At 39.5% G+C, this 27,507-nt stretch overlaps 2 protein-coding genes across 2 annotated transcripts in view; one reads left to right on the forward strand and one right to left on the reverse strand.

Annotated features, from left to right (window-relative positions):
- The window catches only part of LOC134655832 (molybdopterin synthase sulfur carrier subunit), a 226,791-nt gene that overhangs the window by 81,853 nt on the left and 117,431 nt on the right, over window positions 1-27,507 (forward strand). The window lies entirely within an intron of this gene.
- The window catches only part of LOC134655853 (cyclin-dependent kinase-like 1), a 42,869-nt gene continuing 23,154 nt past the window's right edge, over window positions 7,793-27,507 (reverse strand). The window contains exons 4-9 of the mRNA XM_063511343.1: window positions 26,332-26,497; window positions 14,751-14,858; window positions 13,790-13,932; window positions 13,122-13,217; window positions 11,923-12,054; window positions 7,793-7,941 (exon numbers count right to left, since the gene is read on the reverse strand). Of these exons, the coding sequence (XP_063367413.1) occupies window positions 7,843-7,941; window positions 11,923-12,054; window positions 13,122-13,217; window positions 13,790-13,932; window positions 14,751-14,858; window positions 26,332-26,497 (744 nt within the window). The 3' untranslated portion in view covers window positions 7,793-7,842. The remainder of the gene's footprint in view (window positions 7,942-11,922; window positions 12,055-13,121; window positions 13,218-13,789; window positions 13,933-14,750; window positions 14,859-26,331; window positions 26,498-27,507) is intronic.

A 27,507-nucleotide genomic window follows, 5' to 3' on the forward strand; every position in this document is an offset into this window, starting at 1 on the left:
ATTTATAAAGTGTACAAGAGATAAGAAACGATTTTGAAAAATTCAACCCCTAAGGGGGTTAAAAAGGGGATGAAAGGTTGTATGGGGTACAAGTTTTATTTTAAGCTAGGAATTTAAAACTTTGTAAAAATGTATTATATTAAAAAACAAGAAAACTAATTTCAGCGTTTTTGAAAATTCATCCCCCAAGGTGGTGAAAAAGGGGTTGAAAGTTTGTATGGAGATCAAATATTTTTGTGAGTGTGGGACTTGAAACTTTGTATATGGGGATATTATTATAAGACAGGAAAAGTAATTTCAGCGTTTTTGAAAATTCATCCCCTAACAGGGTTAAAAAGGGGTTGAAAGATTGAATCCATTACAAATGCTTTGAAACTTCTTAGAAAGGCATAATAGCCGATTACAAAATAAAGTAATTGCGACGTTTTTGGAAATTCAACCCCTAAGGGGGTTAAAAAGGGGATGAAAGTTCGTCTTGGGGTGCAAATTTCATTTTAAGCTAGGAACTTGAAACTTTGCAAATAGATATTAAATTTAAATACAAGAAAACTAATTTCAGCGTTTTTGAAAATTCATCCCCTAAGGTGGTGAAAAAAGGGTTGAAAGTTTGTATGGATATCAAACATTTTTTCGAGCGCGGGACTTGAATCTTTGTATTTGGGGATATTATTAAAAGACAAGAAAAGTAATTTCAGCCTTTTGTAAAATTCATCCCCTAACAGGGTTAAAAAGAGGTTGAAAGTTTGTATGTGGTTCAAATTTTATTTTAAGCTAGGTACTTGAAAGTTCGTAAAAAGATATATTATTAAAATGCAAGAAAACTAATTTCAGCGTTTTTGAAAGTTCATCCCCTAAGGTGGTGAAAAAAGGGTTGAAAGTTTGTATGGATATCAAACATTTTTTCGAGCGCGGGACTTGAATCTTTGTATTTGGGGATATTATTAAAAGACAAGAAAAGTAATTTCAGCGTTTTGTAAAATTCATCCCCTAACAGGGTTAAAAAGAGGTTGAAAGTTTGTATGTGGTTCAAATTTTATTTTAAGCTAGGTACTTGAAAGTTCGTAAAAAGATATATTATTAAAATACAAGAAAACAAATTTCTGCGTTTTTGAAAATTCATCCCGTAAAGTGGTAAAAAAGGGGTTGAAAGTTTGTATGGATATCAAACATTTTTTCGAACGCGGGACTTGAATCTTTGTATTTGGGGATATTATTAAAAGACAGGAAAAGTAATTTCAGCGTTTTGTAAAATTCATCCCCTAACAGGGTTAAAAAGGGGTTAAAAGTTTGAATCCATAACAAATGCTTTGAAACTTCTTAGAAAGGCATAATAGCCGATTACAAAATAAAGTAATTGCAACGTTTTTGGAAGTTCAAACCCCTAAGGGATTTAAAAAGGGGATGAAAGTTCGTCTTGGGGTGCAAATTTGATTTTAAGGTAGGAACTTGAAAATTTGCAAAAAGATATTAAATTTAAACACAAGGAAACTAATTTCAGTGTTTTTGAAAATTCATCCCCTAAGGTGACGAAAAAGGGGTTGAAAGTTTGTATGGATATCAAAATTTTTTTAGAGCGCGGGACTTGAATCTTTGTATTTGGGGATATTATTAGAAGATAATACAAGTAATTTCAGCGTTTTGTAAAATTCATCCCCTAACAGGTTTAAAAAGGGGTTGAAAGGTTGTACAGGGTACAAATTTTATTTTAAGCTAGGAACTTGAAACTTCATAAAAAGGTATTATTTTAAAACGAAAAAAAAAATTCAGCGTTTTTGAAACTTTATATCTCAAGGTGTTGAAAAAGGGGTTGAAAGTTTGTATGGAGTTCAAACATTTTTGTGAGAACGGGCTTGAATCTTTGTACAGAGGCATATTATTAGAATACAAGAAAAGTAATTTCAGCGTTTTTAAAATTTCATCCCCTAAAATGGTTAAAAAGGGGTTGAAAGTTTATATACGGTTCAAATTGTATTTACTTCAAACTTCGTAAATAGGTAGTTAGGTAGTAGGTCTTATTAAATAGAGGACATGAAAATCTTCTAAGGGGGTTGAGAGGGATTATGTCGAGAACAATTTTATTTAGTTAGGGGCTAGAAACTTCGTAGGTTGTGAAAGACAAATCTCATGCGTTGTATAATATTAATAATTAACAAATGATTAACCGTCCTACTGCAATATTTTGCTGCATAATGTTCTAAGCTAATGTAGAATATATAACCACCAATATACAAATCCACGCGTACGAAGTCGCGGGCAACAGCTATCTATCTATCTATCTATCTATATATATAAATGCACGTGTCCTGACTGATTGACTGACTGACTGACTCATCAACGCAGAGCCGAAACTACAAATGCTAGAAAGTTAAAATTTGGACACGAGGTTGCATTTATAAAATGTATAAGAGCTAAGAAGCGATTTTGAGAAATTCTACCCCTAAGGGGGTTAAAAAGGGGATGAAAGATTGTATGGGGTTCAAGTTTTATTTTGAACTAGGAATTAGAAACTTTATCAAAAGGTATAATATTAAAAAACAAGAAAACTAATTTCAGCGTCTTTGAAAATTCATCCCCTAAGGTGGTGAAAAAGGGGTTGAAAGTTTGTATGGAGAAGTAAAATTTCTTTTGATTGCGGGACTTGAAACTTTGTATATCGAGATAGTATTATTAGAATACAAGAAAAGTAATTTCAGCGTTTTTGAAAATTCATCCCCTAAAAGGGATAAAAAGGGGTTGAAAGTTTGAATCCATTACAAATGCTTTGAAACTTCTTAGACATTGGATATAGTTCTTTAATTATTTATTACTTTCTAATACTTTAAGCGACTCGAATCTTGCCATACGATTAAATAAAAAGAAAGGCATAATAGCCGATTACAAAAAAAAGCTATGGGACGTTTTTTGGAAATTCAACCCCTAAGGGGGTTAAAAAGGGGATGAAAGTTTGTCTTGGGGTTCAAATTTTATTGTAAGCTAGGAACTTGAAACTTCGTAAAAAGGTATTATAATAAAAGAGAAGAAAACTAATTTCAGCGTTTTGGAAAATTCATCCGTCAAGGTGGTGAAAAAGGGGTTGAAAGTTTGTATGCACATCAAATATTTTTTTGAGTGCGGGACTTGAATCTTTGTACAAGGGCATACTATAAGAATACAAGAAAAGTAATTTCAGCGTTTTTTAAAATTCATCCCTTGAAAGGGTTAAATAGGGGTTGAAAGTTTGTATGGAGATCAAACATTTTTTTTCAGTGCGGGACTTGAATCTTTGTATAAAGGCATATTATTAGAATACAAGAAAAGTAATTTCAGCGTTTTTGAAAATTCATCCCCCAAGGTGGTGAAAAAGAGGTTGAAAGTTTGTATGCACATCAAATATTTTATTGAGTGCGGGATTTGAATCTTCGTATAAGGGCATATTATAAGAATACAAGAAAATTGATTTTAGCGTTTTTAAAAATTCATCCCTTAAAAGGGTTAAATAGGGGTTGAAAGTTTGTATGGAGATCAAACATTTTTGTGTGCGGAACTTGAATCTTTGTATAAAGACATATTATTAGAATACAAGAAAAGTAATTTCGGCATTTTTGAAAATTCTTCCCTCAAGTTGGTAAAAAAGGGGTTGAAAATTTGTATGGAGGTCAAACATTTTTTTGAGTGCGGGGCTTGAATCGTTGTATAAAGGCATATTATTATAATACATAATAAGTAATTTCAGCTTTTTTAAAAATTCATCCCCTAAAAGGTTTAAGAAGGGGTTGAAAGTTGGTAGAGAGTTCAAATTTTATTTAAAGCTAGGAACTTCAAACTTCGTAAATAGGTAGTTAGGTAGTAGGTTTTACTAAATAGTGGACTTGAAAATATGCTGGGGGTTGAGGGGGATTATATCGAGAACAATTTTATTCAGTTAGGGGCTTGAAACTTCGTAGCCAGGTTGTGTAAATAATTAACAAATGATTAACTGCAGTCCCTACTGCTATCGTTTTCTGCATAATGTTCTAAGCTAATATAGAATATATAACCACCAATATACAAATCCACGCGTACGAAGTCGCGGGCAACAGCTAGTTGGTGCATATGTGGTCAATAAATTAGACTAAGCCTGGAAAAGTACTAACAATAGGGTAGTTTCACAGTAGCAGTTGGCAGAGGGGTAGTCTCTGTTTTACTGGCACTGATGTTCCATGAATATATTCATTCAAGTTATACATTAACTTCTAACTGGGGTTGAAAGGATTAATAAAACCTCAATATAGTTGTGATCAAATTGATTTATTAGTGTAGATTATAGCCGTTTGGCCTTGTACATAACTCCTTTCTCAACAACAAATCCCAATAGAGATAGGATTCTGATAAATCATGTTATGTTAAGTGATTCATTCTTTCCTCATTAAATTGTCTGGCAAAATGGATGATGGCAAGAAACTTATATCTACAACATCTTTCATTATCAATACCTGGCTCAATACCAGTAGGGTAACTGCTATAGTTATTGGCTACTTTTTTTTTATATGTATATTATAAATGGGCTTACTGATGGCCACAGACTAGCCGAGGCGAAGACGTGGCCTACGATGGAGTGAGCCTGCCCAGAAGGTGCCTGTTCACCCTTGATTTGAAGGTTAGTATAATTGGCCTTTTCTAACAAATCAGAAAAAAACAAGCCAAAAGTCTTATTGTTAAGAGTGGCCAGAAACTATAGCAGTCACCCTATACACACACAGTAGATTGCTTTTTGGTACCAACACACCTGCCTACAATAGGCTCAATAACTGTAACTGCTCGCGAATATTCCAAATGCTGTGTTCGCGCCGTTCAGGTTTGATATTGCAGGGGCTTACTTGACAGATCTACACACCTTTTCACGTAGAATAAGCAATTTCCAAAGTGCACCTCTCTCCCATGCAGCATAATCATATAAACATAACAAAAGTTTACAATACATTTTAAAAGTGGAAAAATTACTGCCTTCGGTGAACCTTGAATTCACAACCTCTGGATCGACACTCCAGCGCCCTGCCAACTGAGCCACCAAGACCTCATCCATAGCCACATCTACCGTATTTAGAGCGTTACACTAATAACAAAAGTAGTTGAGCGTAGGGATCTCTTGGGCAGGGTTAGGCACTTTGAAAATGCTTAGTTATTAATGAACTTTCATCCCTGTTCCCGACTGTTTGCAGTAAAATAGAGTTAGACCAAGAAAAGTCTGCAACGATTTTGATAGCATAAGCAGTGCAAGTGTTATTTTATTTAGTACGTCATAATTTCATAGAAGTGCGCAATCAAAATCGTTGCAGACTTATCTTGGTCTAACTCTAGTTTTGTGTTGCTAGGAACAACATATTCCAAGGAGCTTATAAAAATACTTGAGGTTGCACGCATTACTTTTGTAAGGCGAAAGTACGTGATAACAATAAGATACATTCACTTATTCGCTAGGTGCACGACTGGTGCTGCCCTCATTTTGGCAGACTTTCTACGTTAAATCTTATGGAGTAAAATTAGTTCAAGCGGCTGCCGCTAGTACTAATGTCAGACATTCCATAAGATTACCTGTGTTTGTGACGATCAGCGCCACTTCCCCCTCCACCGACTGCGCACCTTGCCAATAGGAGCTACTATTAGCCTTTATTGTATGTGCAACCTCAACTGTTTACATAAGCTTCTTGACAGGGGCCTAGCCAAAATGCCAACCGTACATCGACAAACGCCAAAAGTCACGTGACTATTTCCGTAGGTTATTTAAGTTTCGATTGGCGTTTTCTATCAACAATAGGGAGTATTACTGCAATGGTCCGCCGCCAGAGTGCAGCACTAGCACAAACCGTACACCAGTAACTTATACATACTATGCCGTAAACAGTTTGACTAATTTTCACAGTTACCTACAAATAAATACGGCATTGAAGCTTTAAGGCGTTGTTTGGAACTAGCGTATATTGGGTCGCATAATAATTGATTGTCCCAATGTAATGTTACGCATAATACTCATTTCGCATAATTGTTATTGTGCTGAAACTATTACCATTTCTGAAAAATTATAAAACAAACCTAACCTATTCTACACAACCTATGCAAAATATTTTCGAAAATTTCTGTTTCGGGTGGAGAAAAATTATGCGCAACATTACATTAGGACCACAGACAGATAATAGTAGTTTATGCAACAGTGATATAATAAGGGTTCTTAAAATTCAAGGGTCGAAGTTACAAAACGAGACGTAGTCGAGTTTTGTAAAAAAAGACCCGAGAATTTTAAGAACCAATTATGAGCTGTTGCATACATTACTTTTTCTATAACAGCTGCAGCAAAAAAAAAAAAAAAAAAAAAAAAAAAAAAAAAAAAAAAAAAAAAGTTATTATTAAAAAAAAAGAGTTATTATTAAAAAAAAAGAGTTATTATTTAAAAAAAATTGAGTTATTATTTAAAAAAAAGAGTTATTATTTAAAAAAAAAAAGAGTTATTATTGTAAATGAAAACATACCTCTTTCAATCAAGATGATCGGAACTTGTATCTTTAAAAAAAATAAAGCAGTTGTATTATACTCATAAGATGACTGCTTGCAGTCATCTTATGAGCCTATAGACAAAGCATTCAAATGACATTGCTTTAGATATCACTGTCAGTCATTTAATTGACACATTTAAGTGCTGGAGTAGAAAAAGAAAATATCAGGATTTGTATTGAAACCAAGCGTGCCGACTTTTTACCACCTACTGTGACGTCACAGCCGCAATTTAGTGATGGGAAACCCTAACCGATTCAAAGACACCGATGCCCCTCTGCCCCGCTACGATTGAACTGTCTTGCTCATACTCATAGATTTTATATCTGCGGTCTCGCTCGCTAACTCCCCGCTCCCCCGCGTACCACGCCAAAATTCACAAATCGATTGTCATGAATGACATCGATTTTCTGACAGACGAATGATCTTCTTCCCAACTTTTCCCTTCAATGAAACTGGTATTTTCAAACTATGACTGGATCATGTGGAAAACAAAAATAATGAAAGTTTTTTTGAAACACGGTAGTAATTTTAAACATACTAAACGTATAAACATATATATTCAAATTACCCTCCTTTTTTAATAATAACGATTAAATTGTTGTTTTTTAATACTAGATAATATCATTCGTCTGTTCGAAATAGAGTAATCGATTAGAATCGATTATTGATATTGTAGAACGAACAACACTAGTCGCTAAATTTGACGGACGAATGAGAAATGGCTTGTACCACGAAGTCGAAGCGATGCGCGACAGTATCGCTAGTCCGATATTCATCGACTCTTTAACACACAACGTCAAACCAAACGCTCAAAGCAAACGCGCAATGTAATGTAAATATAGTTTTATAACGTTAGTCTATAGTTACTTAGGTATATTATTGGAAACACAACTTGGAATACTTAAAAAATTGTTTTAAAATGAATTTACGCATAATATCATTTTAAAAATACTTACCTGTGATAGGAAATATGTCCTTGCCCTTGGGTGCTTGCAATTTTTGGGCTGTTGCAGTTACTTATCACGCAACGAGGCATTTTTTATTTTTTTACGAACTACCGGCTGCAACAACTGACGCGCGTGGACTGTCAGTAGCGACGGTCAACCTCGACGATTCGTCGGGGTTCGGACACGCGAAGTAGATGCATTTGCGTCATCTAGGTATATTTAAGTCTGTGATTAGGACAATCAATTATTATGCGACGAGATAGGAACCCGGTTTGTTTACTGTTTGCGCTAGTGGCGCCCCCTAAAGGTTTGCGTAATACCCCCTATGCCCTGGCTAGGCGCAGTAGACCCTAAGCTACGGTTTGCGTAGCGCGGGCAGCCCCTGCAGTCAGATGGTGGGGAGGTGCGCGCGCGCATCGTCCTTCTTGCCCTTGTGCGGCGCCGCGCGCTCCGTCTGCAGCTGCGGCAGGAGCGGGGAGGACTGCACCTTGAACAAACTTGTATTGGTTATCTACTCTTTATTCAAAACTAGCGACCCGCCCCGGCTTCGCACGGGTTAACAAAATATACATAAACCTTCCTCTTGAATCCCTGTATTAAAAAAATTACCGCATCAAAATCCGTTGCGTAGTTAAAGATCTAAGCATACATAGGGACAAACAGACAGCGGGAAGCGACTTTGTTTTATACTATTGATGGAGGGAAAGGACTCAGTGTAAGGCCTGAGTGGACGCTCGGAGCAGAGCGTTCGGCGGGGCGTGCAGCGTGGCGTCGGGCTCACGCGTGATGTGAGCAGCGTGCACTAAGGCCGCTCCTATACGCTTGCATTTGTTTAACATGCACGCCGCACGCCCCGCCCCGCTGCACGCCCAACTTGAGCGTCCACTCAGGCCTTACACTCAGAGATGCGATTTATTTGAAATACTTCTATTTAAAATGCAAATACAAAATGCAAAATACCTATTTTGTATTTTGCATTTAAATGCCTTTTAGTAAAAAACATTTTGTATTTTATTTGAAATACTTTTCGAGATGTATTTTGCATTTTTAATATTCATTTCAAAATGCAAAATACTTTGTGATTAAGTTTAGCCAACATTACCAGTCAAACAAAATGAAATGAACGAATGACGCTTGTATTGCCGAATTTGACCGATAGAGGCGTCTGCTAGCCATGCGCGCCCTTTTTTTAGGGTTCCGTACCCAAAGGGTAAAAACGGGACCCTATTACTAAGACTCCGCTGTCCGTCCGTCCGTCTGTCACCAGGCTGTATCTCACGAACCGTGATAGCTAGACAGTTCAAATTTTCACAGATGATGTATTTCTGTTGCCGCTATAACAACAAATACTAAAAACAGAATAAAATCAAGATTTAACAACAAACGTGATTTTTGACCGAAGTTAAGCAACGTCGGGCGGGGTCAGTACTTGGATGGGTGACCGTTTTTTTGCTTGTTTTGCTCTATTTTTTGTTGATGGTGCGGAACCCTCCGTGCGCGAGTCCGACTCGCACTTGGCCGGTTTTTCTTTGGTCAGAGTGCGCGCCTTATAGCCGTTTAGACTCGCGGCTCGGCTCGCGGCGCGTCTCGTGGCTCGCCTCGACACACTCGCATTCGGCTTGTCATTCGGTTATAAACCTTATGCCGTGCCGTTAGTGTTTAAATTATATTAGCTCGATGAGCTTGCGAGCCACGAGAGTCTAAACTGGCTATTATGTCTGACTAGTGTCAATGTGAAACGAAAATGACGAACATTATCTATTCTATGGCTATTCTCATGATAAATACCTAAAATAAATAAAAATATCTGAGATTTGGTCAAAAGGTATTTTATTTTGAAAAAGTATTTTGAAAATACCTATTTTGCATTTAGCATTTAAAATACAAAACGCAAAACTATTTGGTATTTTGCATTTGAAATAGTAAATCTGAAAAGTATTTTGCATTTTGTATTTAAATGCTTTTTTTAAACCATTTTGTACATCTCTGCTTACACTCATGGTCTCAAGTTCACAGTTGCGGGAACCTACTAAACATTTCTACATTATAGGAAAGAGGAAAGAGGCGAATAAAGAAATTTAAATCGAATGTCGAAGAAAGGTCATGACGAACGCTACAGTTACAATTAATAATAAACAAATTACCAATACATTATACAACTCTTATCTAACAGTAGGTAACTCCCAATTATTTACTTCCAATGTCTACAAAATTCCCGCTAGGGAGACCGAGGTGAGTTGTGACAGAGGAGAGTTGTGACATCATCGATTTTTTGGAATCTATTAACTAATAACGAGCTCGAAGTAGCGCGTGTTTGTTAGTTCAAGTTTACTAACTACTTAACAGACGCGCACTGTTGCGAACTCGCTAACAGTTAATATTAGGTTCCAGAAAATCGACAATGTCTCTCTCCTCTGTCACAACTCACCTCGGTCTCCCCAATATATACCACCTTAACAATTCACCCCAAATCAAGCGCCGAAGAATTCAAATCACAACTTCATTTGTAAGCTTCAGTTTCTCTCTCATTATGATCCTATGGTTATGGACTTTTATTTCTGGTCCTGGATATGGTCTGGACCTTCACCTTCAGGATGTAGGAAATCGAGCTAAAATAAGGAAGGTCGTCATAAATAAGTAGTCATTCAAATCCATTATATCCGTTAAAAAAATCATAAATCCGGCTCGAAGGACCGTTTACTTTTCGAAGAATTTTTGATGGTTGGACCTAAAAATTATGTTTCTTCATCGACATAAATAGTTACTTAAGATTGTAACTACGTGGGGTAGGCTGTGTGCAACTGATATTGGGCATTTGTTGTTTGACAGTTGACAGATATCAGATGAATAGTATGGTTATTCGGTCCCATGAAAATTTATATCATTCAAACCGCGTACACGGTTTTGAGACCCAAATCTAAAATTTAACTTTGACGTGGACGTTTTTGGCTAAAAGCTCTAATGCTTTGGTTTCCTAGGATAGCGTTGCGGCGGTGCCGTCATATAGCGGCCGTCTCCATACAAATACTACGACATCCATATTTAGCCATATTTAGTATGGAGACGGCCGCTATATGACGGCACCTCAATCCTAGGAAAACCGATCTTAACTGTCACTAGGTATATACCTACTCTTTTGTGCCCCGGTGTTAAGCCGGGGCCGCCGGAGGGCGCCGTAGTGGAATGACATAGTTTCTAAATTTTCTAATGCTAAAAAAAGCGGCCAAGTGCGAGTCGGACTCGCCCATGAAGGGTTCCGTATTTAGGCGATTTATGACGTATAAAAAAAAACTACTTACTAGATCTCGTTCAAACCAATTTTCGGTGGAAGTTTACATGGTAATGTACATCATATATTTTTTTTAGTTTTATCATTCTCTTATTTTAGAAGTTACGGGGGGGGGGGGGGACACACATTTTACCACTTTGGAAGTGTCTCTCGCGCAAACTATTCAGTTTAGAAAAAAATGATATTAGAAACCTCAATATCATTTTTGAAGACCTATCCATAGATACCCCACACGTATGTGTTTGATGAAAAAAAAATTTTTGAGTTTCAGTTCGAAGTATGGGGAACCCCAAAAATTTATTGTTTTTTTTTTCTATTTTTGTGTGAAAATCTTAATGCGGTTCACAGAATACATCTACTTACCAAGTTTCAACAGTATAGTTCTTATAGTTTCGGAGAAAAGTGGCTGTGACATACGGACGGACAGACAGACGGACAGACAGACAGACATGACGAATCTATAAGGGTTCCGTTTTTTGCCATTTGGCTACGGAACCCTAAAAACGAACTAGAACGCTACGTAGCGAACGAAACGCAACTGTAATTATCGCACTAATAGGAAGAGTGATAGAGTTAGACCAAAAAGGGTGAATCAACTTTTAGAACACTGATTTCGTGTCCCTAGACTCCCTAGCAAAAATTTTTTTTTTTCAAAAACCATGTTGTTTTTTTTAATTTTTTGTTTACGAGGGCATTATTAAATACGTACATATTTAATTAACACAATAAATTGACAACGTGATCAGATAAAAGTTACATTTTGTACGGTAACGCAGTAGAAAAAGGCAAAAATGGTGTGTCCCTGATTTTTGTATGGGAGATAACTTTTTTTCTCCTGCGTTACCGTACAAAATGTAACTTTTATCTGATCAAGTTGTTAAGTTTAATGTGTTCTTAAATACTTATGGATCTAATAACGCCCGTGTAAACAAACAAGTAAAAATATCGACTTGGTTTTTGAAAAAATAATTTTTTATTGGTAGGGAGTTTTCGGGACACGAAAAAAGTGTTCTAAAAGTTGATCCACCCAAAAAAGTCTGCAACGATTTTGATAGCATACGCAGTGAAAGTGTTATTTAAACATCATAATTTCATACAAGTTGCAGAATTGTCTTGGTCTAACTCTAGTAACCGATGGTCACCTTGGCTAGACCGCCTGTTGTGTTGTTAGTTTAGTACCTGTGCCCTCCGCAGGCGCTCGTAGTCGGCTTGCTCGGAGTTGGGGACGGTGAAGAGGAAGTTCTCGAAGATGGCGTGCCGGAGGAGCTGCTCGCACGTCCACCGCATCACCGGGTCCTTGTCCAGGCATTTCTGGGAAGTCATTAACAATGGGGTTGGCAACTGTCAAAGGTTTGCATAGATGCCATCATATTAGCTTGCCCCTTTTTTAGGGTTCCGTAGCCAAATGGCAAAAAACGGAACCCTTATAGATTCGTCATGTCTGTCTGTCTGTCTGTCTGTCTGTCTGTCTGTCTGTCCGTCTGTCTGTCCGTCCGTATGTCACAGCCACTTTTCTCCGAAACTATAAGAACTATACTGTTGAAACTTGGTAAGTAGATGTATTCTGTGAACCGCATTAAGATTTTCACACAAAAATAGAAAAAAAAACAATAATTTTTTGGGGTTCCCCATACTTTGAACTGAAATACAAAAATTTTTTTTTCATCAAACCCATACGTGTATCTATGGATAGGTCTTCAAAAATGATATTGAGGTTTCTAATATCATTTTTTTCTAAACTGAATAGTTTGCGCGAGAGACACTTCCAAAGTGGTAAAATGTGTGTCCCCCCCCCCCCGTAACTTCTAAAATAAGAGAATGATAAAACTAAAAAAATATATGATGTACATTACCATGTAAACTTCCACCGAAAATTGGTTTGAACGAGATCTAGTAAGTAGTTTTTTTTTATACGTCATAAATCGCCTAAATACGGAACCCTTCATGGGCGAGTCCGACTCGCACTTGGCCGCTTTTTCTATGAGATTTGGCTTAAAGGGCTGGCATCCAGAGCATTAAAAAAAAATTGACACATTTCTAGGGATTGACAGGGCAAGCTGTGATGGCGCCATCTGCTAAATACTTCGACCGGCCAACCCCATTTAAGCGCCATCTAGTGATGTCTTTCAGAGGGTTAAAGGTACATAAGGGGGCCCAGATATTACCAGATATCAGCCTGTCAGTTAAACGCAAAAGGTGACAGTTCCGAAACTTCGGAGGAAAGGAAAACCGAGGAAAAGGCGGATGGACTGTGTGAGAGATGATACAAAACGAACGCAAGTGAATGATGAGATGACGGGCGACAGAGAGGTATGGAAGATAAAGACATGCTGCGCCGACCCCAAGTGAATGGGACAAGGGCTCAATGTGTGCCTTACCTGTAAGAAGTCTAAAACGAGTTCATTGCGGGCGTATCTTTGTGGTAGTTTTGATTCTAGTGGCTCTAGTGTGGTAGGTTCTGGCAGCACCAAACCCTGCAATACACGAATAATATGAAATATAAGAGAATTATGGAAGGTTGTCTGGAAGAGATCGCTCTTAAGCGATAAGACCGCCTGTTGTTACCTCTATTGTCTTTGTTTATGTTATTGTACATTTATTGTAAACTACGTGTATGTGAGGTGTGCAATAAAGAGTTTTGTATTTGTATTGTATTGTATATGGCCATAATATAGGTATGTAGCGTGGGCTGATAGATTACATTAAAATTTAGGCAACTACTTAACCCGACATAGAGGGTACGACGTACGACATATAGTCTGTCAAGCCGGATATGTCAGTAGCAATGTAAAGCAAACTAAAGTATGGTATCCGAACTATCTAGGAAACGAACAAAAAGCAGCAATGTACATCGAACATCGATGAAATGTAAACAAAACAGTTCCACAGATAAGATATAAATGACACGCGATTTTCGAATAATTCAAACGTAGTGTTGCTAACCCGCGATTTTTCAAATCTGCCGCCTTTTTCTACTGACAAGATTTGCTTGAACGGGTATAGGTAAGAAAGAACCATTTCGACATTGCAACCAAACATTATGGACCTGAAAGAAGGTGTTCTGCGAGAATATGGTCATGTGCCTCGGCAGCAGGTCGCCCAGGGTCTTCCGGATCAGGTACAGCTGGTCCAAATCACTTTTGCCCGGCCACAGCGCCTCGCTTGACAGCAGCTCGGCGAACACGCAGCCTGGGGACATTGCTATGTGTTAATATTCAGGCGTTCACTTGTTATCGTACTTTTTTTAAACAAAAAAAAACTAAAAGTGCATGTTATACTACCACGATTTTCACGGTTTTTCTGTGTCTTCTTTCTCGCGCTATCCCGGCATTTTGCCACGGCTCATGGGAGCCTCCCCAGGCTCGCAAGAGCCGCTTGACAACTAATCCCAAGAATTGACGTAGGCTCTAGTTTTTACGGAAGCGACTGCCATCTGACCTTCCAACCGAGAGGGGAAACTAGACCTTACTGGGATTAGTCCGGTTTCCTCACGATGTTTTCCTTCACCGAAAAGCAACTGGTAAATATCAAATGATATTTCGTACCTACATAATAAGTTCCGAAAAACTGATTGGTACGAGCCGGGGTTTGAACCCGTGACCTCCGGATTGCAAGTCTTTATGATAACAACGAGTGATATAACGCTATTTTGCTCACTGTTTTTAAGTAGCAAAGTACCCTTGTTCGAGCTGCTGAGGTGAAAATTTAATTGTTGATATATCTTAAGAAAACATGAGTGAATAGAGGTAAGTGAAGAAGAAGGAATACATTTTTCGGGTTCTCTAATATGTTCTCACTGCTGAGGTGAAAAGTTTTGTGAACTACACGAGATCAAAGTTATTTACATCTCGTGCGCTTTTGAGTCCCTTACTACGCTCAAGATTCTAAATTAGATTCACGAGCGTAGCGAGCGTAGTATAGAATCTTTCGCTTGCACGGGACTCAAAATAAGCACTCGAAGAAATATCAAACTTTGATCTCTTGTTGTACAAATAACTATTACCTACCTATAGCCCAAACGTCAACAGGCGCGCTGTATTGCGTGTCACCGACCAGCAGTTCTGGAGCCCGGTACCAGCGAGTAGCCACGTAGTCCGTGTAGCTCTCGCCGGGGCCTGAGCATGTTGGTGGAAGAGTTTTATTAGTTACGTCAATCTACCAACTATTTTAACTAATACTCTAAATATATGCCGTACAGTCTAGTCCACGCCTCCTAAGACCATGCGTAGGTAGGTACACATTTTTGCACATATTCTACAATTTATTTTGTTTTACAGAGTATAACTATGGTGGGCTCCAAATTCACTGGGTCTCAGACTCAGGAGGCTATTCAAGTATTCATGGCACACTTTCGCTAGTCATTTTTTAAAGAAAGTTCACCCGTAGTATGCCTATATAAACGGCTCTACCTTCAGACTCATTTGTTGTATTTTTAGAGTACCTAGTTAATTTGCCCCATAGTTGTATTGCAACAGCCCTGGCTGACCTTACAGTATTTTTCTCGTATAATAGTGTGGTCTTAGTTTTAATTAATTGTCTCCTAATCTAGCCGAATAAAACCTTAAGAATTTACATAACAGACTTTATCAGAAAGGTCAATGGATGGTACACGCAAAGACCGTTGTAGATAACGTTTCATGCACGAAAGAAATAGGCTCTCAGAGGGCCTACCGCGAACCACGTTCGACATGTTGCCTCCCTGTCACACTTACGTACGAATTTACGAGTGTGACAGGGAGGCAACACGTCGCACGTGGTTCGCGGTAGGCCCTCAGGCACGGTAGCTTGCAATGGGCGTTCTTTATGGAATGGTTGCTGCCGACGCCATATTTAACTCTTCGAACGCCACGCTATCGTGTATGTGTGTATGTGTGTGTGAATTTTCAGGAGATTTTCTTAATTAACTTATTCTAAATACAATAATACAATGAGTGCCAGTAATTAAACACATTTCATGGTATCATCGACATGTTTCAAAAACATGTCAAATAGGGCCACAGCCACAGTACTGTGACTACAGTAATTGGTTGCGCAACACTTTGAGGTGTAATTATAAGTACTATTAAGTTACAGCGAATATAGTTAGCAATTTCATTCGACCTTGGCAGGGCCGGATTAAGCATGTCGGGGCCCCTAGGCAGTGCAATGCTCGGGGCCCCCTTACAGTTAATTCTGCATACATAAGTTCAGTTGTTCAGTACAGGGAAGTAAGTTTGCGGTTATAATTTCAACCTTCAGGTGTCGGTTGAGCCGATCCGAACATGCCGAATGATGTCTTTTTCGCTCTTGCGTGGACATAAAGGTTTTTTATATTAGTTTTTGCCGATTCCTCCTTGCGTCCAGTGTGGGGAGAGCTTTTTTTTTCTCAATAAGTAGTTAAATATTTTGCGAGGCTGAACAACGATTGTCCGACCATACCACATGATTAAAATTAACCTAATAATAAATATTTGACGTGTGTTTAAATGATTATTCATTAACCAGTCAAACTAGCATGTAAGTACAGGGTAAATCGGAAAAGGAATTTAAATCGCGAGCGCAGCGAGCGCGAAATTTTTTGTGAAAAAATTGTGAAATCGTGTATAAAAATCCGAAGTTACCCAGTGAGGCGAGCTTTCATGCGAGGTCAAAGCCATGCTTCAGGATAAGCTCAGCTAGGTCACACGCCAACCAATGTCCATTGTATTAAAAAGCGAGACCGCAGGCCGAACTTGGCGTAGCGAGGCCAAAGGCTAAGCTGAAGAAGAGATTTGGTAGACGAACCAAAAATTGAGGTAATAAGTGAGGCTGAAGGTCGAGTTCAGCAATCTCCACATACTTAACAAGCCCGAAGCATACTTATAACCAGCGAGGTGAGCTTTCATGCGAGGCTTTTGCCTTTTGGCTAAGCTTCTGAAATCAATGTTTATATTTGTTAAAAAGCGACGCCGAAGGTCGAGCTGTAAGAAAGCAGCGCTCGTCTGATACGAACCAATCGTCAAATGTTACTCAACAATAATATATGTGTCATACAACAGTTACTCGGAGGGTCGAAGTTTCATTAATGAGGTTTTAGGCCCTCGGAAGCCTGAAATTCGAGCTCGATTTACGGACTTTAAAAGCTATAAAATAACATAATTTACGTAATCATTTGATGATTGTGTGTCTGAGAAACTGATATTGGACATTAGGTATAAGTAGGTACCATAAAAAAATATTTATGAATTTTGGCCATATGAAACACATTTTTTTTTGCGCGCGCGAGGCCGCCGGGGCCCCCTAGCCGAGGCGGGGCCCCCTAGCTGAGGCGGGGCCCATAGGCAGTTGCCTACTCTGCCTTAGGGTTAATCCGGCCCTGGACCTTGGCATGTATAAGCCTTGTTTATTAGCTTATGTTTGTTAAAAACTAAACTCAAGGGTACAAGTAACGAGATGACAACAAAAAAGATAAGTACACATATCATATAATAAATATGTATATTGTTTCCCAAATAGTTTTAAGTCATAATGTATTTTTTGCCCGCATTTTCGTTAGCCATAATTTATTTGGTTCAGAAACGCGTCACTTTTCAGGATTGCCATAAAACAAACCTAACCTTACCTAACCCATCTATAGGATGACCTGACGAAAATCCTGAAAAATTAACGGTTTCAGTATTATGACTAATGATAATATGATAAACAATACATTATGACTTAAAACTATTAAATGTGCTCACTGCTGGTGAATTTATAAGCTGTCATAATTATCCGATATTTATTCTACAATTTTATAGCAGTTTCGTAAATATTAAATGCACGCGTGTATAATATGATAACTAAACGACATCAGGTATTTAATTATAATTTTGAAGTCAACGTACGTTCGGATTGACCTCTTGTAGTGCCCTGTATAAATATGTAAAGAGGTCAAAGCTCTGTGGGCTAGTTCAAGACTTAGCCAACGATATCTTGACAGCAATCTAATCTAATCTAAAAACTACCAGCAGGTGCCATCACGCTCCGCGATTGTTTCGCCATTTAGGGTCCTAGATAAACTGGTTGTTTAATACTTACACTATAGAATTTCCAATTTAGCAAGAACCCTAAATGGCATAACAATCCCATGTGGTGACTGTAGGTGTAACATATACCTATGTATATCTACAGTTGCCTATTTAGCATATATAACCGGTCGAAGACGCAAGGGTAATGAAATGACACAAATGACCGCGAATAGGTCAAATACTAGTGTTAATATATTTAGCAGCGAGCAATTATAGTTTGACAGGTAATTAATTTTAGATAACTTAATTATTATTATTGTTAATAATTATTTAGGTATAGTCTTTACACAAAATATGCAATAGGTACCTATGGTGATATCGGATTTTTTGAACGTCAGATATTTAATAGGTATAGGATTTCGTCGTAGTGAAGGTTGACTGGAAGAAATCCCTAGGAATATGTTCGCCTATAATAATAATTCGCTGCGTGCATGACTGTCACGCAACCTACCATCCGCAACTCTAGGGGAAAACGTCCAGTTACTACATCTTATAAAAACTAGGTACCTACTCCAAACTCAAAAACTACTGAATGGATTTTCAGACAATTTTCATCTATTATGTGATGTGCTTGTCCTGTTGTGCGTTTTATACAATTAAGTAAATAATATCTACTATTACAACTACTATTTACCTACTAATTATTATTTACTGGGTCAGGGTTTCATTTTGTTGATTTTTAGGGTTCCGTACACAAAGGGTAAAAACGCGGGACCCTATTACTAAGACTCCGGTGCCCGTCTGTCCGTTCGTCTGTCCGTCTGTCTGTCACCAAGCTGTAACTCATCATAAACCGTGATGAACCGTGAACTGTCTAGCAGTTGAAATTTTCACAGATGATGTATTTCTGTTGCCGCTACAACAACAAATACTTAAACAAAATAAAATATATAGGTATTTAAGTGGGGCTCCCATACACCAAACGTGATTTTTTTGCCGTTTTTTGCGTAATGGTACGGAACCCTTCGAGCGCGAGTCCGACTCACACTTGGCCGGTTTTTTAAATACCTGCGAAGGAAATCAAGAGTTTCTAATTAATTTATTTAAATAATCCAATCGACAATACGTAAAATGTATATATTCATTAAGATTGCACTTTAAATGAGCCAAAATAAATATAAACAAAATCGAAGTGGTTGATCAATTGGAATACATAATTACCCAATTTAAATTAATTAAACTGTATAAATTTGCAATTAAATTAAATTAAATGTATTATTTATATGGGGGTGTGTCGCAATCCGTACAATTCTTCTGTCGGCCTCCAAAGTTGGGTCAATGGAAGTACTTGTTTGTTATTTAAATTCAACCTTAGTTGTAACTTGTAACCAAGTTTATTTTTAACCGATTTGTATTTATTCTGAATTTATTTGTTTTTATAATAACGATCGATAGGATCGTAAGGTTTTCCTTTTTTTGTGGGTCTCATCTTAATGGTACTGACATGCCTGAAACAATAGCTTTTAATTTTTACTTTATTTTATTTTTTAAACGTTTTTTAAACGTTTTAAAATAATCTAAATTGATGTTTAAAATATTTTATATTTAAGTAGGTATATTTTGCCTTGTTAGCTTACGGCACAAGCAGTTGAAATCGCGCTTTCAATGTGTACATTATTGTATATTTCTACAGCCTACCGTTAAATTAGATAGTTTCAATACCGCCTCTCAGGAGTCAGGACTCAGGGTGAAGCAACGTAAGAATTTCTTTAACTCATTAACTGGTTTATCTTAATAGACGTTAGGTTAGGTTAGGTCTGAACTGAGGACCACATGGACACAGGAATCCGGTTAAACACGTGATTTCAGTATACGAGTACTAAAGTTAAAATATAAACAGTATGTTGACATAAAAACACGCTTGAAACTTGGGCGTCGCGTCGGCGGGCAAGTCAAATGAGTATACAAAGATAAACCTACAATTACACTTTTACATTAGTAGGTACTGCATAAAATGTAGGTATGCGGCTTAATTTCGAGTCAATATGGCAATTGGCAACCAGATGATGAATACAGAGATTACTTACATACTTACGTTCTTTTACACTTTATAACCACACGCTGTTAATTGTGTAGCTATCACAAAACTCACAAATCGTGACCACATAAAGTCATTTATAACTCAAAATAATTTAGTCCTAAATACACTCTGCACAGAAGCTCTAAGGAATTTTAGGTTCGGAAACGCATGAGCTCGTGACTGGACTGAATTGGGACGGACCAATAATACTGAGAATTCTGTACCTCTAGCTACCGGAGCCGTAGCCGCCGATGACTTCGTCGATTTGCAGAGTACCTCGGAGATCCTCTCACTAATATGCGACCATTGCGACATTAAGTTATTTATAAAGTCGAACTCTTTCCGAACGACTCTATTAGGGGCAAGAGGGGACGGTAGGGGTCTAGGGGTATGTACTGGAGAACTAGAAAGGAAAAGAGGATAACGCAGCGTACTACGTAGGCGAACAATACGTGAACACGAAGCGAAGCGATGCGGCGAGGGGTTAATCAATCCTTTGATATATTATACCAATAGAAGTGTCCTACGTGGGCGATCTCTTTGCGAACGCGAACGCCGTGGGCCCGCCGCGCCGCTTCGCTTCGCGTTCCCGAGTTGTTCGCTTACGTATGTTATGGCATTTTTTCGACGTCATCGTCAAGATACTGAACTGACTATACAAACTTATTTGTGACAAGAGGTGCGACCGCGTTTACTTCGCTCACGTGTTGCAACGAGTTTAAGGACCGTATTGGCAAAGCCCGTGCCGCAACTGCCGCAACCGTAGCACAATTTGGAAACCTAACCTTAGCTTCATCGTGTCAAATAAATATAAACAATAGAAAATTTTAATACTTAGGTTTATGTAGTTATTTTGTTGTAAATGTACCTAAATGCACAATCTCCTTGTACAGGGCTATAACCGCCAAAATCGAAGTTCGCAAATTGCGGGCATCCGTCTCTGTCTCTCTAATTACGCCTTCATTGGAGTAAAAGAGAATGATCCCCGCAATTTGCGAAATTCGATTTTCGCGGTAGCCCCTCGTCTGTTCTTCTACTCAACCGACCTTCTGTAAGTGGGGTATGTGTACAGACGCAATAGGTGGCGACCACAGAGCTTGTAGACGGTATTCTCTATATTGACCTCATATCATTTTGAACCAAAACTCATTATCGACCCGCCTGTAATACCGTTGTGGACGCTAACACAGATTTAATAGCAGCCAAGGCCGATGGCTGATAAGGTCCAACATAGTACATAAATCACTTGGTATTACGAACGTAACGATTTTGCTCGATAACGGCGAAAGCTTTTCAAAATACTAATAACGAGAAATCCAACGAAGCTTCCGTAATTTTTTTATCAAATGAAAATGTGAAAATGGCTGTCTGAACTCCGGACCCCACTCTGGGGAAAAACAAAATACCCCTCCTCCACAGTGGCCGTGTTGCGTAACCTAACAGAGAATTTAAAAAAACTTACAGAGTGTTTGCAGATGTGTAATGTACGTATGTTACTATGTTACTATACAGAATTGATTTATGCCAGTGTCAGGCTATTTTAATTTACATGAAAGTCATATAAATATGTTAAAACATGTATCTACCTAGTACCTACTTACTGAAGCGATATTGTATTCAAATAAATACAGTGACTAACATAATGCATATAAACAATTGTAGTTAAATCTATAAGTAATTTCTTGAACCCATCGGACGAAAAAATAAAAATGTAGCTACCTATAACATTCACCTATTAATAAAAATGTAATCAAAATTAATGTAAGTTCGAATTGGCCTCACAGTATCCGACGATAAGAAAGTTCATCAAGTAAAAGGTACCTACCTCTAATAACCCCCTGTTTGTTGATATCGACGTTTCCTGAAGTAAAACAATATATAATGAGATCGTATCGATCGGGGTCCCGTTGTTTCCCATAAAGTTTTAAGTCATAATGTATTGTTTGTCATATTATCATTAGTCATAAAACTGAAACCGTTAACATTTCAGGATTTTCGTTAGGTTATCCTATAGATAGGTCAGGTTAGGTTAGGTTTATTTTATGGCAGAACGTCACCCAACTGCGTCAAGCGCAACGGGTGATGGCAACAAGGGCAATACGGGGCTACAGAACAATTTCCGGCGAAGCTGCATGCGTGCTGGCCGGATCCCTGCCATGGGACTTGGAGGCGAGAGCCCTTGCGTCAGTTTTCTTCTGGCGCGAGGAGGCGCGGACCCAGGATTTCAGGCCAGCACCGCGAGAGATAGAGGCCAAGCGCGAAGAGCTCTTTCGCGAGGCAATTGAAGAGTGGGTCAACCGGCTCGAGCAACCGGACAATTGCGGCGATTCGTCCCGTCATGCTGGAGTGGCTGGAACGACCACACGGCGCTCTCACCTACCGGCTCGTGCAGATCCTCTTGGGGCACGGCTGCTTCGGGAGATATCTGCACAAAATTGCCGGCAAAGAGCCAACTGAGGAGTGCCACGAATGCGGTGCGGCAGTCGATACCGCACAACACACCCTAGAGGAGTGCCCAGTGTGGGGGCCGGAGCGCGCTGACATGATAGCCATAGTGGGGCAGGATCTGTCGCTGCCGGCCGTGGTCAAGTGTCGACAGTGACAGATCGTGGCAAGCGGTAAAAGCCTTCTGCGAAGACGTCCTGCAGCAGAAGGAAATGGCGGAACGCGCAAGAGAAGTCGACCCAATGGCCGACCAACGGCGCCGTAAGCGTGCTCGACGCAGACGGGTCGCACAAGACCGCCGCCTGCCTCCGTAGGTTGACCTCAGGATGACAGGCACGGGGACGCCTGCCATCCGTGACATACGAGGTCCCTGAGAGGGTTACCGTATTGATACGGCCCAAAGTAATAAGAGGACACTTAGGGCCTCCGGAGGCGGTGATCCGCCAACACGGACTGGTGCTGGTGGGCTGTAGAAATAAAGCGCGAGCGTTCCTACAGCCCTCCGCTACAACACAATGGCGACAGACGGGGGGGTTGTTTAGTGGGTATTAGACTCAGGGTCTCATCAGCCCCAAGGAGTCCCACATAACCACTCGGGTCCGTCCCCGCACCAATTGCAAAAAAAGGTTTATTTTATGGCAATCCTGAAAAGTGACGCGTTTCTGAACCAAAATTGTAAATAACGAAAATTCGGTCAAACAATACATTATGGCTTAAAACTATTTGGGAAACAATAGAGACCCCGTATCGATTCTAACATGTGTACCGATACTATCAGCATTGTCTTTTATTTTATTATCATTTACGTAGGTATACTATTAGTATCGAACGTTGCGTGATCGCCCGTACAAGGGCATTTAACCCATGAGTGAAGGGCTTAAACGAACTCATTTAGCGTTAAAAAAAATTAAAAAGCTTTTATTTCGGACAAGATATCCATATTACAATTACAATTACACACAAACAATAACGGTACACACAAAGATTAACACAATAAATTAAATAAATCATTCCTAAATAAATTAAACTATATTAAATTAAACTGGGCATGTGGCGCGTGGGATTTCGCCCAGTGTCCAAATATTGGGCTGTCATGGGCCCCTGCGACCGCGCTCAAGAGCCCGTTGGTGCCGCCGCGCACACGGCGCATCAGGGACGCGACGCGTTTAACCCGAATACGGTAAACCAGGAGGAGGGGTAAAGATTTCAGCAGTTCTTGATAAACGCTATAATAACGTAATACCTATCTGGGAGACCGAGCTTTGCTCGGAAAAAATATAAAAACTCGAAAAGGCGCGTTATTACAAAGATTAAACCTAGTTAGATCGATTTTTCGTCCCCAAAAACCCCCACATAGCAAATTTCATCGAAATCGTTAGAGCCGTTTCCAAGATCCCCGAAATATATATATATAAATAAATAAATAAATATACAAGAATTGCTCGTTTAAAGGTATAAGATGAAGAACATTATCTCTCATTTCTGGCGTACATCAGTCGCCATCAGATATACCTATCGGAGCGGCCAAGGTGACAGGTGTTCACAATATCTGAACACACACTCTAACGCCCTGACAATTATAGGCGTCTTCAGATATTTGTGAGAGCCTTAGCCGCTCCGATATATCTGATGGCGACTGTACAACACGATACCGCTATCGTTTCTTCGGCAGTGTTCTACGACTTCTACGGCATCTAAACTACAGCGTTCGAGCTTAAACTAATATTTCATTGTGTTTATACATAACTGTCTGTTATACTTATACATATATCGTCGTCTAGTATATATCTACCCACAATATATACAAGCCTTACTGAGCTCACTATGGGACTAGGGGCCCGTTTCTCAAAAGCTTGTAACTTGTAATAAAAGCGGATGTCTTTTTTTGACAGCTTTTGTTAGACAGGGACTTCCACTTATATTACAAGTTAGAAGCTTTTGAGAAACGGGCCCTAGGTCGATTTGTGTAAAATTGTCCTAGAATATTTATTTATTTTTATTTATTTATAATGTTTTCAGTTTTAACTAAGTAACTGCTAATGGAACCCTACACTGAGCGTGACCCAACATGCTCTTAGCCGGTTTTTCCATTTCATCCAAGTGTAGCCTAGTAACCTAAATAAGTAGGTATATTTTAATATTTCAAGAGTAGCACAAACATTGATATTGACTTTGACAACGACATGCCCTGAATGTTTTCTCTACCAGTCAACCATGTTACTTGAAAAATGTTTGAAATGTAAATATGTCATTTAAGTTGTTACTAGGTATGTACTTACCTACTTTCAATGTATAAATTATCCAAAGTTACGATATTAACCTTCAAGTATTCAACTTGATGAAGGAACAAAGGCCCTGATTTTAAGCAGATTCATACATTAGTGATAAACCGTATGCAATCTGGTCTAAAGCTACTTACGACCTATATGTGACTTCAAAAACGTTTTCAGATGTTTAATATATTATATTGATGATGAGGAAAGTGATCGAAACACCAAGAGGCATTAACTGGGGTACTAAGGAACTGGATGATCTTGATTACGCCGATGACATCGTGCTGATTTCGCCATCGTTAGCCTATCTTAAAGCGAAACTTGTGAGAGCCTTCAAGAGGAAGCTGAAGGCATGGGCCTGCGAATCAACCGACGGAAGACTGTCAACATGCGAGTAAAATCAGATTGTGCGGATCCATTATTGCTCAAAAACGATCGCCTTGAATCAGTCTCCAAGTTTGTATATCTCGGCAGTACACTAACATGTCGGGGAGGTGCAGACGAAGACGTCGATAGCAGAATTAAGAAGGCAAAAGCTGCATTTGCTCAACTCAAGCATGTCTGGGACTCAAACGTTCTCACTCGCCGCGTAAAAATCTCCCTCTTCGAATCCATCGTCAAGTCCGTGCTGCTCTTCGGCTGTGAGACGTGGAGAGTGACAAAGGGGCTGACACACAAGCTACAAGTGTTTGTCAATAAGTCCCTCCGGTCGATCCTCCGCATATTCTGGCCGAAGACCATAAGAAATGAGGATTTGTGGAGTATGTGCCGACAACCTCCGATCGCCCAAGAAGTAGCGTTGCGGAAGTGGAGATGGATCGGTCATACCCTGCGAAGAGGAGATACAAACAACGCCAGTATCGCGTTCGAGTGGCGGCCTCAGGGCGGGAAGCGAGCCCGCAAACGCCCTGTGCACACCTTGAGGCGCAACATAGCGAATGAGCTGACAGCTGTAGGACTAAACTGGAACGAGGCCAAGACGGTTGCTCAAGACAGGAAGGCGTGGAAGGATCTTGTGGAGGCCCTATGCACCTCCGGGGTGCCCTAGGACAGACAAAACAACAACAATATATTATATAGTCTGTGAAGCCATTTCCGTCAGTAGAAAAAGCGACAAATTTAAACAATGTAGGCGCGAAGGGTTATCGTCCCATAGAAATTTTGAATTTCGCGCTGTTTTCTACTAACAAAGTTGTTTGACAGACTATATCTGCGAGTTTACGAAGAGATCTCCACATAAAATAAAATACTTGTCACAAAACTACATGATTCTAGATTCAAGCAAACTTTACATACAAGTACCTATGCGTAAAAAGTAAAAAAAAATAGTTACAGGTTCTCTTTCTAATATCTTGGCCGAAGGGAATCATGGCGTGGACAGAATAGTCTGAGGCGCCGCCTGGAGAAGGAAAGGAGTGGTTAACCAAGGAGGTTAGGAATTCAGGAAGGATCCACATACAACGCGTGCTTGTAGGTACGTATGCTAAGCACGTACAGGCAGCAGAAGTTGCTAAGCGGGCAATTTAGGTGTTCAAAATGATCTTGACGCGACTTTATTGTTAAGAGAATAAGAGCTTGTTCGGGGAGCATGCCATGCCAACCATCTAACTAAGTGTAAGGTCTGAGTGGACGCTCGAGTTGGGCGTGCAGCGGGGCGGGGTGCATGTTAAACAAATGCAAACGTATAGGAGCGGCCTTAGTGCACGCTGCTCAAATCACTTGGGAGCTCGACGCCACGCTGCATGCCCCGCCGAACGCTCCGCTTCGAGCGTCCACTCAGGCCTTACACTTACACTAAAGCAGTTGTGCCGGCGGCAGTACGTACTGATCATCCTGGCGAAGCCGAAGTCGCACAGCTTGACGATGCCCTCGCTCGTGAGCAGGATGTTCTCCGGCTTGACGTCGCGGTGGATGCAGTTGTGCCGGTGGCAGTACGCCACGCCTTGCAGCGTCTGCCAGATTATCTGCTTCGAGAGGAGCTCTGGGCAACCCTGTGGACAACATTATAATTTCTAAATAGGAGCTCTGGGAAAACCCTGGGGACAAAATTGTAATTTATAAATCTGGGGGCACGGTAGTGCCCTCGCCAAGACGAGCAAAGCGAAGCGCAAGGGCACTACCTACCTTTTCTCGAAGCGCTTCGTCGTTTTTTTGAACCCTCTTAACTTGGGTTTGGATTATACCAGACAAACAAAACTCTCGGGATATGATGTCAATAGTGGACTTATTAAGCATAAAGAAATTCAATTGCATAGCTCTTATACTTTGGATTTTATTAATGTCTAAAACACCCCGATTTCGTCACTGACTCATTCACTCACTGTTGATCATCAAAACCTCTAGGGTACTTCCTGAAGTCCTAGGAAGCTGAAATTTGGTATGTGAGATAGTATTAGTCCACAAACAACAAAAAATCCAAAAAATTGAAATTATTAGCCCCTAAGGGGGTGGAATTTTGTATGGGAAATCGATAACCGCGGAACCGATTTAGTTGAAATGTGGTAGGTATGTAGATAGTTATTGTTATGGGGAAGGATATAAAATAGTTTCAACCCCAAAATCACCCCGTAAGGGTGAAAAGGGGTGGAAAAAGACGTTAGGGGAAAAAGGGGGTTGAAGTTTGTATGGGGAATCAGTAAAAAAGCAGATTGTATATAAAAGATGCCCCCCCCCCCCCCAAAGTACGTATTTCAGGATTTTTAATAGTAAATCACCCGCAACCCTTTAAATCAGAAGATTGTCATAAGCAACTTACAAAAAGATGTGAAATCCCACCAAAAACATTTTCATGTAAAATGTTGCCAAGACGAAACCATAAGACTCGTCGCACTGACAAAAAGTTCTCTACAGGTCCTACCTTCACATCAGACTCTACACCTTAGTCAAAATATGTGGCTTGGCCGTTTCATTATTACAAGAACTATTTTATAATAAAAAATAATGAATAGTGAATACATATTTCACCTTACGCCCATGTGACGAAACGGCCAAGCCACATATT

The sequence above is a fragment of the Cydia amplana genome, chromosome 17, assembly GCF_948474715.1.
Source record: "Cydia amplana chromosome 17, ilCydAmpl1.1, whole genome shotgun sequence".
In the NCBI taxonomy this organism is placed as follows: Eukaryota; Metazoa; Arthropoda; class Insecta; order Lepidoptera; family Tortricidae; genus Cydia; species Cydia amplana.